Source organism: Calonectris borealis, chromosome 7, assembly GCF_964195595.1.
Source record: "Calonectris borealis chromosome 7, bCalBor7.hap1.2, whole genome shotgun sequence".
In the NCBI taxonomy this organism is placed as follows: domain Eukaryota; kingdom Metazoa; phylum Chordata; class Aves; order Procellariiformes; family Procellariidae; genus Calonectris; species Calonectris borealis.
In genome coordinates, this window is record NC_134318.1 from 32472698 (window position 1) to 32488596 (window position 15899).

General features: G+C 49.3%; 1 protein-coding gene across 3 annotated transcripts in view; it reads right to left on the reverse strand.

Annotated features, from left to right (window-relative positions):
- The window catches only part of XPNPEP1 (X-prolyl aminopeptidase 1), a 32919-nt gene extending 18201 nt beyond the window's left edge, over positions 1–14718 (reverse strand). For 2 of the 3 annotated variants that reach the window (XR_012674343.1, XM_075155001.1), the window contains exons 1-8: positions 14390–14475; positions 13059–13154; positions 10219–10349; positions 4720–4787; positions 2877–2977; positions 2464–2556; positions 1383–1526; positions 901–996 (exon numbers count right to left, since the gene is read on the reverse strand). Coding sequence is in view for 2 of the 3 variants with exons in the window: in XM_075155001.1 (XP_075011102.1) it covers positions 901–996; positions 1383–1526; positions 2464–2556; positions 2877–2977; positions 4720–4787; positions 10219–10335 (619 nt within the window). In the remaining variant the exon portion in view is untranslated. Of the gene's footprint in view, positions 1–900; positions 997–1382; positions 1527–2463; positions 2557–2876; positions 2982–4719; positions 4788–10218; positions 10350–13058; positions 13155–14389 lie in introns of all 3 variants that reach the window. The other variant, XM_075155002.1, reaches the window with a different exon arrangement.
- Positions 14719–15899: the final 1181 nt, after the last annotated feature.

The window sequence follows — 15899 nt, forward strand, 5'->3', positions numbered from 1 at the left end:
GCAGTGCTGGAGCTAGGAACACACCACCTTCACTTCTACCTTTTCAGATCAGACACCGGGCATAGGTATTAGCAGCACTCACACCCTGCCAGTGTGCCACACACCTCACACTACGTTCCCACTGCACCAGTCTGCATACTGGTGATTTCTGCACAAAGGATACACAGCACTGGTAACAACAGTCCCGGGGAAACCACTGCTGTTTCTGGCTGTTCTCCCTTCCTACACCCTGGGATGGGAGCCAGGGCGTGGAGACCTAGGCCCAAACACGGAGGGGACTCTCTAGTGGGACCCTGGGTTGAAATGGTCTGGAAATACAAGTTGAGCCGCGACTTACTTGTTTTAACCAAAGCATTTGCCAAACACTGGGAATGTAGAGACTGACTTAAAAAGTTGTGACAATTAGGAAGATTACTGTGAACGCCGCATACCCCACCCTTGCTTTATATATACAAAGCCACATGTTGCATTGCTTTGTTTACAGCCCAGCCTCCACAGCAGAAAACAGTCTCCATCTTCCCATAGGGTGAGGCAGCATCAGGATATTTCACAGCCAGAAAATCTCATGGGTCTTTTTTTTTCCCCTTCAAACTGCCTCAGGCTTTATATATAACCTTCCTTTCCCTTTGCCTGGGCTGTTTTTCTAAGGTGGTGATTTGCTGCATTTCCTGGGCCAAAAATGTACTTGGGAGCTGCAATGGGGTAATAAGGCACTGTGTAGAAATACAGGTTTGCTGTTTGGGCCTGTTATCGCCACTGCACTTGATACAAGCTAATTGACCTCTAACAAACACATTGGCTGTCATAAGTGCCTCTCACCCTGGCAGGGTTCTTCCTTTCCAAGGCAGGAAGGACATTTATTTTGTAGGCAGAACCAAGAAAGGAGATGCAAAGACTTACATGCTACTTCATCCAAGGCCGTTACCACAAACCACAGGACCTTTCTCTCAGCCATTTTTGAACGGAGGGCTACAATTTTGTCTCTCCAGCTGACCCCTGCAAAACACGATATGAAAAGCTACAGTCACCAACTTTACTGGGGATGATGATGTAAACACAGACCAACACATTGGATGTTGGAGGTACCCAAAACATACTGTGCTTGTGCTCCTCACTCCTTTCTAATAACTGATACGAACTATCTCAAATATACGAGCTGCCCTCCAGACATCCATGGATTTGTTTTGAAGTTATCTAGCCTCTAGCAAATGGTTATTTCAAGACAAAGGGGTCATTAGCTGAGGTCCAATCACCTTCTCGATCTATTCATAGTGGGTCATATTGCGCTGCAGTAGTGTCCTTCTCACTGCTTTGTAAGAGGAAAGCAAAGGGAGATGGGGAAGTAGAAACAGTCCCTGTCTATTGGGAATTAAGCTTCTCACCTGTGTAACTCAGGTCGAGCATGATGAGAGGCTTGCAGGGGCGCTGAGGACAGTCTGTCCAGATTATATCGATCAGGTTTTCTTTGACAGGCACAAGGTCATGACCAGCACTTCTCAAGGCTTTGGACATCCTCTTCCACTGGTCTGCCAAAGGGAAAAGAGTCAAGAGTGATGGCTTTAAAGAACACACACTGGTTCAACAACAGCCCCATTCACAGTAGGCAAACCCAAGAATCTGAGTCCCCTCTTTTGCTTCCAGCCTCTCCTTCTTCCCATTCCCTTAAAAAAACAAGCAAAAGCTATTGCAATTACAGTTCCACAAACGCAGCCACTACAACCAGCAGCAGGTACAGAACCTCGCAGCCCTGGAGTCTCATGCTTGAGCTGAAGAAGAACTGCTCCAGCTGGGAGACAGAAGTCACTGGAAGAAGCCACCCCAGAGGCTGCTGTGAGGGTGTCCTCTACCCCAGTGCAGAACCATGCTAGATCTAAGCTAGACGAGAGGTGAGATGGGCTTCCACACAGCCACAAGACTGAGCCTTAGCCCATCTGAATCAAACAAATGTCTCCCCTTGCCTCCAGTGACATTTGGATTGGGCCCCATGTTCTGAAGCATGAGTAGATGGATACTCATTCATCTGATATAAATGGTACCTCTCCAGGAACGTGCTTCCTACAGGGAAAGCTGCAGAGATGCAGAGACCACCAAGCAGGAGTAGCAGCGTGAGTTTTGCCTGGGTGTTCTGGTTCACATGCTGGCCAAGGCATTCAGCAACTTTGTACTGAAGTGCCCGTGACAAGCCACAGCACAGATAAAAGGAGGTGGATCAGGACTCCGTTTTTCAGATAAGCTCACTGCAAGCCCAGAGAGTAGTTCTCATCCCTTGTGTTTTGGAGTCATTGTGGAGCTCCCGTAGCCTAAAATGAAAATCTAACCTGTTTTCCATAACAGTTTAACCCACCACCCCACCTGGGCTGAAACATGGTTAGCTACATACCATCACACAACAACTTAGCCAGAGAAGCAAGGAAGCAAAATCTAGTTGCCCAACCCAGAGTTATAAAATAAAGTAAAACCAACCAGCCGGAATAATGAAAGGGTCCACTCCCACCTTCGAGCCTTCTGGGAGGACACTCACTAGCCAATCCTCCTGAGTCGGTGTATCTTTCAGACCTCCATGGATTTTTTTTAAAAAAAAAAAAAAAAAAAAAGGAAAAAAAGAGGTTCAAAGAAGCAGTCATACTGAAGCATTCCCACACTACCCAAAAAGTCCAAGCTAACACACCAGATACATCTACTAATGAATGCCTAGACCCACGGGCAAGAAGAGTCACAGGACACTAAAGCAGGAGCAGCAGTGTATCCAAGATGTCCCTAAGCCCCTGCATAATGGGGTATCCCTACAGCCCAAGCTGTAACATTTGCGAAGTGACCAAATAGCCTGTGATTGTTCTCTGTGTATCAGTGGAGCAGCATCATAGCCTCCTACGTACCCATTTTCATGAGTGTCCAGTTGTTATCCATTTGATGCGCAGCTTGCAGGAAGTAGCGTCCATCTGTCCACATGGCTGCATGCTGTTCAGTTACTATGGCAGTACCTAGGCAGGAAGGCAGAAAGATGTGGTGATTTAGAGGTGGGCAGCCACCATGCAGAGACACAGTCAGCAGGGGGAGTGTTTGAAATGCACCCCAATTCCCCAAAAGGCAGCTCTGCTCACTGTTCAAAAGTTAGTCCAGTTTCAGTGGAGATATTCACTGTTTCCCCTGCACTTCCAAATCCTATCAGAGACAGTATGCACGAGGATGCAGCTTAAGGAATTGCCTCAGATGAATTCAACTTAAGCATATCTCACCCAGTCAGTGGAACTGGGTAAATGGGGCTTTCCAAACCTTCTGTAACAGAGACTGTGGTCTCCACTTGGCTGTTGTCACAGAAACACATACTGTACATCCCCGGACTCCATCCCATCTTCTTACGGGGAGGAAGCCTGGGCTCTGGCCATCCACAAGAAACAGCTGTTACTAGGCTAGCAAACATGGGTATCACTCCCAGCTGTCAGCTGCACCCCTTTCCCAAATGTTACAGCTCTAGCGGAGATGGCTGAACAGGAAATATGAACATAAACTTCTGCTGGTTTCAGTGTCTGTCCCATTCCACTGACTCCAGATGGAGGGATGCAAGCAGACAGCTGAGGGGCAGTGACATCTCAGCAAGGCACTCTAGCTGCCTTGCCCTTGGCGATTCAAAAAAAAAACAAAAAAAACATGGCACAAACAGAAACTGAATCCATCCAAGTCTTTTGAGTATCTGTATCTTGACCATACTCTCTGTCACCAGAAACTGAAGCCCAGATTAGTAGAGCAGAGTTTCCAAACATGAATTCATTGCCTTCTACCAAACTCCCCCAACACAAACCCCATTTTAAGCTGCTTCAGTCTGAAAAGATGAAGCAAGAAACACAAGGTGAGCCCCTGTGTGAAACCTCACTGATTTGCTGAGCGCTAGGCTGGGAATACAGACCTTCCAAGTACATAACAAAGGCCCAAAATAGAGAGGAAGGTTATGAAGAGGCCATGCAGAAGGCGTGAAATTAATACAGGATTCATGTTATCCATTAACAGCAGCCCACAGCCCTGGCTTTATCACCTTCCACATGAGGTCCCAGAGTAGTTCATAGGAACTGATGAATGGACCTTCCAAACACATAGGTAGCAGTATTTATTAAACTGATTTACAATTGCGGGGTGGGGGGACGGGGGAGACCTCAATAGGCTAAAGTGACTTTCCAACAATCACACAGCAGAGTAAGTTGCAGAGCTTAGGGTACAGCTAGGGTAAAAACTAGGTCTCTTGAAATACAGACCTATCCTACAGCCAAGAAAACATCCTGTCTCGGCAAGATAAGCAAACTTTTCCACAGCGTTCGGTTTCCAAATGCAGTGTGTCTGGCCCGGGCTCTGTTTAAACAGAAAGGCTAGCTAAAGTCCACCTACTATTCACCCAGCCCAAATGGGCAATGTGAAAATCCGTTCGTACTGGCTGCACATCAAAAGAAATGACCGCAGGTTACAAGCACCACATTAAAGAGTTAACAGGATTTTACTTTACGAGAGGTTCATTCAGGGGTCAAACATTTTCTGAAAACTTGTTATTGCGCTGATATTACATAATTCCAGCGGGTAGCCAAGACATAATTCTGCAGATGCTGAAATGGGAAGAAAACAGTCCAAACAAGCTGGATAGGTTTCCTTTTCCATCCTGCCTCTATGCCATGAATGAGACTATTTCTTTACAGGGGAACTATGTACATTAGCAAGAACCCAAGTTCTGGAAAGGTACCTGCAGAGCCATCAAATCCAGAGATGAACGCCCGTCTGCAATCACAGGGTGCAATGTACTCGCTCTAGAAAACAAAAGAGCAGCAATTATTTATAGCAGCAGGGGGGGGGGAAATCAGCTGATGACAAATACTTTGATAAGCTTTTTCTCCTAAAGGACGCCACAGAGAGAACAAAATGAGTTAAAAAATCCTGGGCTCTACTCCACTGGAACATTTAATCATCTGTGATTATATTGTATTTATGTCCAACTGGGTTGTTTTTTTTTTTTTAAGCTGCAGCACTTTTCTCCCACAAATGTCTGTAAACACTGAAGTGCTTCAGAGTTTGCAGATGTTTATTTCACACTCAGCCTCCCCTTTGGGCAACAAACAAATGCTGTCTTTGAAGCTGCAATGTGAAAGGAGGAGAAACCAGAAGCACCCCTTGATCTTGGAGACCAGAGTAATCAGCGCATAAAATCTGTAAAATTCACTATCTCCAGTGAAGTCCCCTCACTGGCATTTATAAGAATTCCTTTAAGACTTTCTTTTCCACAACAATGACATTGAAAGAAAATCTTCAAGGTGGTAAAACTGTAAAAACTTTAACCCTTAGTACCTTTCATAATTAGATGCTGATCCTCTCACTTCTTCCTTGCCTACTCAAAACCCGACTACACCAGAAACCACCAGACCATGGTTTGGCCGGTGAGAGGGAATCAAAGACTACTAGTCCATCCTCATCCCAAACCCATCACAACCTGTGTTTGTGGACACATCTGTTGGGAGCATTACAGAAGGGCCTGAGAATGCACAGATACCTGACATCCACAGGAGCTGCCAAAATTAAAAGAACAACTGTACCTTGAAATGGCCCACACACCATTTTTATGGGATCCCATTCTGGCAAGTTCGGAGGTCAGAACTGCTGAGTAGGCCTGTTAATTAACTAGCACAACTCAGCAAATCAGCTTAATCCAGGCTGACAGCGCCGATGGTTGAGCTGCAAAACCCCTGGATTTGTACCTTACAAACGGTCTGAAACCAAAGTCTGTTCCTCTGCCCATAAAGTTTCTCTGCACCCAGCTGTGCTGGGGCAAAAGAAACATTTTAGGGACTGAGCTGAGAAATCACAGCCCGATTCTCAGGTGGTTTTAGTTCCTACTGTGGTAGATACTGCATTTCCCTTTCTCTGGCCAGGGCTATTTTTAAATCACCTGATTGTTGGAAAATACTCCCTTCAAATCTGTAATTCTTCACTCTTCTAAAGAAGGCAGAGGGTTCAAAGCACAGGAGTGAGTGAGAAACACAAATCGCAGCACCTGGGACCAACTCTTTATCACTCCACAGTCAAAGCCCCTCCAGAACAGCTATGTCTCTCCCCTCCTGGGAGATGCCCTAGGCAGCAGCTACTAACCACTCACCACTAACATTTTGAAACTGAGCCTTGGGACAGCAAAACCCATGGCCCAAAAGAGGATCTGGCTGAGTAGCTTTTGCTCCTGATTGCCAGGGAAGATTCCTGGGATATGCTCCCAAGAAATCCTGTATTTTATCCAACCACTAATGAAAGTTGGCAGAAACGGGGTGGGTATTGAGACCACATGAGGCGCCCTCATCTCTGAGCCAGTCCAGTTCCCTGTGCATTTTCCTGTCCAGCCCCAGAGACCTGTGACATAGGCTCAGCAGCTGTGGGGAGGAGAGGGGTCAGGATACCCACCTTGGGAAGGGACAACTGCCCTCTGCACACCTCTAGCTGGCGGGGTGGATCTGCCTCAGTCCAGCACAGGACCACCATCACCACTAAATCCCTTTAAAATAATGACAGAGGCATCAGCAGATAGAGAGGATAAAGTCGTTCAGGGAACAGAATCAAGCGCCCATTTCCCTAGCTGCCTATCTCACGGCAGCAGGACAGACATGAAGGCAGAGGGACGCCAGACCTGAGGAGAATTCCCCATTTCAACATTTCCTAACGACTATTCAGCCTGCTGACTGCTACGACTCCCCCTCTCCTACACTTCTCAGTTCAAAGCTGGGACACCATATCCCAGGGTCCGACGCCTAAAGGGGATGCTGGAAGTTTCCCATTGTGGATCATATCACTAAGTACATCTCAAATCAGACCAGCGATTTCTCTTCCCTTTCTCTTGACCAACGCAGCAGAGATTACAGGCTAGTCTGCTTGTGCAGACAAGCAATCTCACAGGAAGGGTTAACACTGAGCTAGATGCATTAACAGCACAGAACAGTGAAATGGATTAAAACCATTAAAAAAAAAAAAACACACTAAAAGGAAAAAAAGAAGTCTACCAGTTTTAGATCTGGTAAAAGTGATCTCAACTAACAAAGACCTTGACTGCGTGGGAAATACCTCATACTGTCCCATTCACAGACAAATCCAGGGAATGTTTTAGGAGTTTACAATGAGGCAGATGGGCTTTAAAAGGCAGTATGAGGGATCTGGAGGGGAAGATGGTTCATTCATCTGTCAGTCTGAATTTTCGCACACCCACCTGTTCTGTTCCATGCAGCAACCCCCACTGCGCAAAGATGAGCCCATGTTTTGCACAAGCTAAAATTACAAGGGGAACACCTGCGTACGCCACACAAAGCACAGGCCACAGCACAGTCAGAACAAGGTATTTCCCTGGGGCTTGTCTTGCAGCTCCGATGGCCTTGAACCTGGCCTTTCACGTCTGCTTTCCACCACACCTGTCAGTCCTTGACATGCAGACAAAACTGGGGGCTGCATCACAGAAACCCTCAGCTAAGCCGGGAAGAACCCCAAAAAATTAGTGGTGCTTATCACCAGAGCCTGCATGGTTGGGCTATTAACATGTTAAAGCTTATTCTATCCTAATGTTAACCAAGATCAGCAATGAAAAGTGCAGCTCGCTGCCCTTAGAGCTACAACACTGATGCCATTAAAGAACAAACACTGCTGTGTACTTGGAGGGAGGTCGGTATTCACTGCCAAAAACCTAACTGCATTGGTAAGATCTGGAACAGGTCAGTGCAACCTGCGCACAAGCAGTCTCTTGCTTTATAACTCCGCTGATTCCTCAGCTCAGAACAAGCGTGTGTTAGAGGAGCCAGCCCTGAGCAGAAGACAGCATCTCTGCCAACCCAAACATGGGGCCCTGAGCTGGGCAGGTGCTTCCTTGATGTGGAAGACCAGCCAGATCTGACCAAATTTGTTTTCACTGAGTCAAGGCCTGGGGGTGGAAGCCAGCCCCAGTTAAGCTATGACTGGCTCCAAACCCAAGCTCTAATCCAAACATCATTCCCTCCCATTAAGAAGAAAGCTCCTCCAATCTCTCAATATTCCCATATGGGCAAACTCCAGATTCAATGTAAATTGGGTGACTCAACATAAAAATGGATCCTGCATTTACCACTGCACCACCCCAAAAGCTCAGCAGGCATTTTTAACCAAACCACAAAGGACTTGGATGCCTCATTCCCAAAAGCATGGCATTTTACCCCTTCAGGATCCAAGGTATTAGCAGCCTTGATTAAGCCAGAGTCAGAGCCAGCTGTGTTTGAGAAGCTCTGCAAGTCTTTCAGCTCCTTACACAACTAAGCATGGAAAGCAAAGGATACAACTTGTGGCAAGCCTCCCGGCAGTATTATAACCTAAGCCTTCTAGCCTTGGCAGGAAAACCAATATTAAAAGCATCACAGAGCTCAGAGCTCAAACATTCCCAGTGTTACGAAGAGAAATTAGTCAGCACGTTGTAGCATCTGGGTGCATCAGCATCAGCCCAATCTAGGGGTTCCTTTGCAACCTAGAAGGGAATAAAGTTTCCCCCAGTCTAAACCCTGTGTCAACACCACAGGAGGGAAAGCCCTCTTTGTTGACAAGTTCTCTGATGTGAATCCCAGGACAGCTGAGAGAGGCAAGGACAGCAATAAGTAGGTTGGGCTGTGGGGAGGAAATGGCTCAAGCCACCAAAAGCTTGGGTATCATTAAACCGCAGTCTTCTGAGTCACGGAGGGAGCTGCCTAAGAGCAAAATCTGACTGCAGGGCTGTGAAGTTCTTATTTGCGTAGAGGAAACAAACCCTTGCTTGGGACATGGGGAAGCTGCAAACCTCAGCTCATCACAATTTACCTGGAATCAGTAAGCCTGTTCTGGGCTCCACAGGTTTCTGCCAATGCCTAAAACTGCACCAATTCCCAAACCTCACAGACAAAATCCTGCACTAGCTAGTCAGGAGGCGCCAGAATCAGCAGCTTTTAGTAATCGTTTCCATTCAGATAGATTCGCTCTGCAGAGAAACCTGACCAACTCGCCCAGCAGGAAATAGCAACATGGGGTTCTCTGCTTAACTGCACTCTGTCAAGGAAAAAGAAAGCAACAGAAAAACCCAGAAGTCCTGAGGGTCACATTCTTCAACTCACATGACAGCATTTAACATCTAGTGAAATGAAACCAGAGTTATATATGGACAGAGGCAGCTTGAGGCAGGAATGCAGCAGACAATAGCAGCTGCAGAAAACGCCTTCCCTCTACCTGCCCAAGTTTGGATCTCCCCAAGAGGAAACACGATGCTGCACATATGGTCCCAGGGCACAGGCAAGTCTGGACCCAGCTCACCCCCATGCGAAGTCAGGGGCAAAGGTTCCGATTCAGTTGCATTTCGCTCTTGTGCACCCTGGGGTAAAAGGGAGCTTTGGGTGTGAGCCAGGAAAGCTTCAGGTCTTTTGTTTCCTGAAAATGGCTGAGGAGGGAAAAACCCTTGGCAGCTTTTGGGTCTCCTAACAGAGCGAACAGAAGAGTGAAACTAGCATATGAGCAGGCAGGGGAGGTAAAAGGCAGTTCAGCAATTTAAAATTAATGTCACGGACTACAAAAATCTTAACGGTGGAAGCAGCACACAACACAGTTACCTCCATGGGTTACCATCCTGGGCCCAGACTTCCCTGCTGTCTTTAGTGCACAGAACAAGCTGATGCAGAGCAGCATCGAAAGGAAAGTGTCGTTGTGGCCTGTTCCTTCCCTGCCTCTCCAAAGGCCCCTCTGCATGGGATCTGAAGGGCTTTAGCATAAGGCAGCAAATTCCAGCAAGAACTGGATCTAGCAATGGGAAAGCTCTGCAACTAATCCTTCGCCACCTCACTTAAGTGTATGTGTTGATCAGGAGGTGCTAATGGGGAAACTAAAGCCCAGATAATGCCTTTTCCTCCCCCAGTAAATGCATTCTTCCCAACAGCCAGGATGGGGACAGCAAGTGCTCTGGCAGGCTCCCTTTTTTGCAGCATGAGCTCCCTGGAGACAATCTGATGAGAAGTTGCTGGTGGAACATCCATGCTGATTTGTTACAGGAACATAAAAACCTCAGTCTCCTGAATAGACTCCAGACACTTTTTCCAACATGATGTTTCTCAAGTTACCCAGGCTTTTATGCTAGAACCATTAAAGCGACTGAAAAAAGGATAATTTTAGTTATCCCTGGCTTTTATTTTTTGCAGGGAAGCACAATCATTCCCATAATCCATACATCCATACCTGGTGGGCATCTCCAGAGGGCACTATGTAGGCTTGGACAGGCTCCTGGACATACTTGGGACTCTTCATCACCTGCCGCAGTTGCTTCAGCAGCTCTGTTGTAATTTTTGGATTCATCTTCCTACCTACAACTAAAACAAAGCACAAAACTTTAGAGCTTCTCCAGCCGTCCCGGGCCACTCACGCACACAGGCTGGAGGCCGTCACCACTGGAAACTCCCCTTGAGGACAACTGTGCTGACATCATCCCTTTCAGCCCAGAATTTCTCTGTCTTGTCACTTCGCTTATGTTCCTTGAGAATGAGGGATCAGGTTGAGGCCAGAGAACCAAAGATGGTCTATCCCGTAAAGGACCTTTCCCACCTGATGAAGAACTGGCATGCCCAGTGGTGATACACACGAGCTTAACACGCTTGCCAACCCTTCTTGCATGTGGACAGCACCAGGAACCAGAGCACCTCAGACATGCCCTATGACAGCCAGGAAAGATCTTGGCATGTGATGTTGACGGTCCCAAGCACCCACGGATCAGAAGTAGCCCCACCCGTCAGAGGCACAGAGAGAAACTTTCACCCTGGGGGCAGAGATACTGTGGCTTATATACCACAGGAGCATAGGCTGCTGGGAGAGCAAGCCATGCACGTCAGGAACTCGGAAATGGATCAGTTAAGAATGCAATTTTTAGAAGTTTCACCATAGCCCAGAGTTTCATAGTGGATTGGTTAACTCAGACAAAAGAAATCTGTTCCCAAGGACATACACAGGGATGCGTTCACTGGCCATATTTATCTCTGGGCTGCATGTTAGTTCACCTAGCAAGAACACAACTATAACAGGAGGAACAGCCCGTTGAGCTCTCACAAGTGACTGCCAGGGGACAACTAGGGAGGCTTAAAGGAACCTTCTTTAAAGACCTTTGGCAAATGCTCTGCAGATCTCAGCTGGTGTCAGGCAGGCAGGGGTAGGGCACAGGCCAGATGGAAGACAGCAGATCAGGGGGAAAACAAGGGCACAGGCCAATCACCCTCCCTTGCTGTGGTTTTGCAATGGATGTGTCCCTGGCATTGCAGTGAACACCAGCTACCCAGAAACCGTCAATAGCCGGGGCCCGCTGTGAGCACCACGCACAGTGACGCATCAGGCCACGCTGCTGTGCTGGCACGAGTGAAGGCTGCAGTGGAAGGCACCAGCTGACTGCAGAGGATGTTCAAGCTGTGGGGGAGGCCTGGCCTGAAAACCTATGAAACTCAAGTAACCTGAACCTCTTCAGAGCTTCTCTCCATCTTTTCTTCACACACATCTCCAAAGGGTGCCCAAAGCAGCATAATCCCGTTCCCGGTTCTCTACCCATTTCTTTCACATTTTTAAGAATGTGCCGGGATCTTACAACTTTAATGCTGTCACTTTCCAGGGCAAGGTGGGTAGGCTCTGTGCTGCCTGAATGCCATGCTATGCGGTATTTTATTCTGCCCAGTTCATTTCACAGCTCATTTCACAGCCATGTCCACACACAGATCATAGACGGAAGAAGTAAATAGCACGCAAGTCTCAAACTTTTTTTGCTTATCCAGGCACTTATTCTATTTACTCCTCAGTAACTACCAGGAGCCCCAAGTGACATTACGGTCTTACGCCAAAACACAATAAGGCACAGTCCTTGCCCTGTGATGTCTGCCATCTAAACGGGAAGGCAGAAAAGCTGTCTCCATTTCACAAGCCATAGGAAGACATGATTTGACCAAGGTCACACAGCAGCGTTGTGACCAAGTCAGGAACTGAACCAAGATCTCATGCATTCAGGTGTAAAAATCTCAACCCAAGACCACCATTCACACGTCTCATCACAGGAAGTTTAGAGCACACCAGACTTGTGCATGACTGACTGTCTGCCCATAGGTACACTGTGCTTTAAAACCCAGATCACAAGAAGCAAATCAAGCTCAAAAGACACCATATACTAAATCCTCAACTTGGTATCTTGACTCCAGTGCCTTTGCTGGGATTAGAGTACACCTCAGATTTATTTCTAGGACAAATTTCATAGTTTCATACAGCGTTTGCAAGCTACACTGAACTTCATTATACTGTAATTGTTTCTGTCTGTCCTCTGTAACGAGCTGCTGTAACATTCTATAACACTGCTGCTGATTTATGTTCAGACAGAGGAAAAACACAAAGGAGAGCGAGCAACAACCTAACTACTAGCCAGCAGAAAAGAATCTCTACAAACTCAAAAGGACACAGCTTCCTTTCTTGACCTGTGCTTTGTCTCCAGGAGCCTGAAAGTCTCATTTAAATAAGCAAGGAATGACAAGGTTTTGCTTTTCAATAAAGCTCCTTGCTGACAAGCCACAGTTTTCTTAGCAAACAAGAGATTCTCTCAAGGACAAAAAAAAGAATCATTTAAAAAAACACTCTCACTGTTGAAAGATTTGCTTGCAATATTAAAAACACAACTAAGCTAGATTAGCAACAAAACCCATATTAAAGAGGACATCTATTTTAGGTAACCCCTACAGTATAAGAAATAACTTTAAAAAAATCCTCCACAAACTTTCCAATAAAGTTGTCTTCAATTTCCAGAGAAAGAGAAGCTATTTTCTCCCAGATCTTTGGTAGTCATTTACTCTGGTCTCCCTATAATTTTTAACAGGTGACCTTTCCTTTCTTGGACATAATTATAAGCCTCTACAAAGTTAAAACAGCTTCTCTATCATTATTTAATCACTCCAGTGATTAAAACCAAACACAGCTGAAATGAGACTAGTGGATTTAGCAGTGCAAGAAACAGTCCCATTCCCTGCCCTAATTTTTTGAAAGGTATCAGACTGCCATGTTACCTGCCTCTGTAGTTCCTCGCGTCTGGACACCTCTTGCCTCTGCTCACACAAAATACCATTCAGCTCTCTGCTTGGCCTTCATAAGCTCCACTGTGCCTGAGAAAGCAAAGGGCAAAACTGAAACAGCTAACAAACTTTGCCCCCCATAAAACATTCTCATCCCCCAGCAAAGAGCTGAAAATGCATGAACTGGCAAGATTAGAGATGCACTGAGGGTGAACCATGGGGGAGCAGGGAACATCAAGGACGAGGCATTTGCTTGTCAAGACTTAAGATTAAATCTTGCAAGCGTGTGCTGTTTTACGCCAATTTGTTTTCGCAATCATTCTGTCAGAGGCCACTCCCCATTTTACAGATGGGGAAACTAAGGCAGAGCAGAAGTAATGTGCATGATGGCAATCAGAGCTGGATCCCAAAATCTGTCACTGTCTAAACATACATTATCTACCCCTCCCTCAGACCACAGGAGTCAGTTCTCCAAGAGCCCAGGCCAGATCCTGCCGGGACAGCATCTCCAGCAGACACACGGGGCAAAGAGCGACCACGAAAATGCTGCCGGAGGAACCAGACACCTCCTCCTGCCTCCCACATGCACACAGAGCGATGGGCTGCTGCAACCCCAGGCGCCAGGGATGGCGAGAGTTGGGGACACCAGGCCCGCTGTGTCAGGCTGTGCGTCAGTGTCACGGAGGGGAAGGGAGGCGAGGCCAGGAGGTCAAGCTACAGCTGGGTCTGCCTGTGGCTGCTGTGTTAGACCACCCTGAGTGTTTACATCCTGTTTGCTTCAGATATGCTCATCCTTCTGATAATTTCCTCTTCGTTTTCCACAAATAAACTTGTTCAAAATAAGCATGTGAGCTTGCACCATCAGGAACCAGCGACACCACCTCAAAACCAGGCCTCTCTGGCCTGGGCTGACTGCATGCAGGGCAGCCCAAGCACTCGCAGCTGTGCACTGAGGCACAAACCCCACCGCTTGACCCCCAGCACCTCCCTGCACCCCAAACTCACTGAAACCCCCAGCCCGGCCTGCCCCCCTGAGCCAAAACCCTCCTCCAACCCCACACAGGGCTGACAGGGCCACCTGGGTCGGGACACCCCGACTGGGCCTGGCTGACAGGGCCGGGACACCCCGACTGGGCCCGGCTGACAGGGCCTGGATACCGTGACAGGGCCCGGCTGACAGGGCTGGCGGGGGAGGCCGGGCCCAGGCCGAGCCGAGGCCCCCGCCGCCGCGCCCCCACGTACATTTAACGTTCTCTGCCACTAACGCTGCTAACGCTGAAGCACCCACCCGGGCCTGCCCCCGCCCCCGCCCCGCCGCTCCTCACCTGCCGCCGTCCCGCCCGCCGTCCGCCGCCGCGACGTCAGCGCCCACGTGGGCCGCCGCGGCCACCCGGCGCTGACGTCGCGGTGGACGTCACGGGGGAGCCGGCGGCGCGAGGCGGGGGGCACGCGGAGCGGGACCGGGACCGGGACCGGGACGGGGAGCGGGACCGCCCGCCGCGCTCCTGCCGGGCCGGCAGCGGGCACCGCGCACCGGCACCCCGCGACAGCCGCGCTGCGCGGCGTGGCCGTTCGCCTGAGCCCTGCGGGGGCCGCCCGCGCCGCCCCGTCCCCCGCGCTGCGCCGTCCTCCCGCCTCGGCGGCCCCCAGCCCCGTGCTCGGCGCGGCCCCCGCCGGGGGAGGCCGGACAGGGATCTGCGGGCGGGGGGCTCCGTCTTCCGGGGGAGGTGGGCCGGAAGGACGGTGTGAAACCCAGGGCAGGCCGAGTGTGTCGCAACTGACGGGAGGCGTCGGCGTTTGGCGGCTGCCGGTGCCTCCCCGGGGAGCGAATCGCCCGGCACCGCCTCGGGGCCCTGTCCCCAAAACCTGGGTCTGCACTCGCCTCTTTGATGCGCTTCGCTCTTAAACTTCCAAAAATACTGTCTCGAGGGGGGGTTGGAGGCCGCCCGGTGAAAGCGCCCGGCTCCTCGCCCTCAGCCCGTGCGGCGCAGCCGGTCTCGGGAGTCGCTGGGGTCTGGGAGCTGCCAGAGGCGGGGGAGAAGGAGCCAGGGCAGGGCCGGGGGTGCTGGGCGCTCACGCCAGCTCCCCCAGCACCAAAGTGACGGGCCTTAGGTACCCCACAGCTTGCTTTCTGGCACTGAGCTCCGGGAAAATGTCGGCATCCCATTGCTTTGCTTAAAGCCTCAGCAGAAAAGGTACCATCTACTTTTCAAGATAAATTACCCTCAGTTTTCTGCTTGGAAGGGAGGAGGGTTGTATTTGTAACAACAGTGAGTGCAACTGTTGTAATCTGGCCATTTGCCGTGCGTGCTCCCTAATGAAAATACCTTCCGCCACTCTTCTCTGCCCCTGGCAGTTTTTTACAGGTGGGCTATAAGTCAGCCCTAGTGACAAAAACAGTTACAGAAATGCAGAAATGAGAAGATCACCACCAAGAAAGGCTACAACAAAAGCAAAAAATCTGCTTTGTAACTGCGTCCAGGCTGGAGGGGTTCGCCTGCAGCGGTCAGTACCCTGGGGACCCTCCAGCCCCCACACTATGACAGTGCTGTAGCCACCCCTCTTCCATGGGGTTTGTCACTGCACCCAGTGTAACTGTGACTCTGCAGAGGATGAAGAGAGGAGGAAAATGTGGTGCTCAGTGGGACCCATCTTAGTTCAGGGTCTGCCGCACATTCTGGGGACGTGGTAGGAGAGGGGGTGCTCTGCTGGCTGCATGGTGCTCAGGACTGGGCCCTTAAAGGTGCACAGGCTGGGCACTACACCCGGCATCCCGCTGGTGAGGGAGAACTGTGTGGGTACATGGCCAGCTCATGAAAGCGGTCCCTGGGCCTC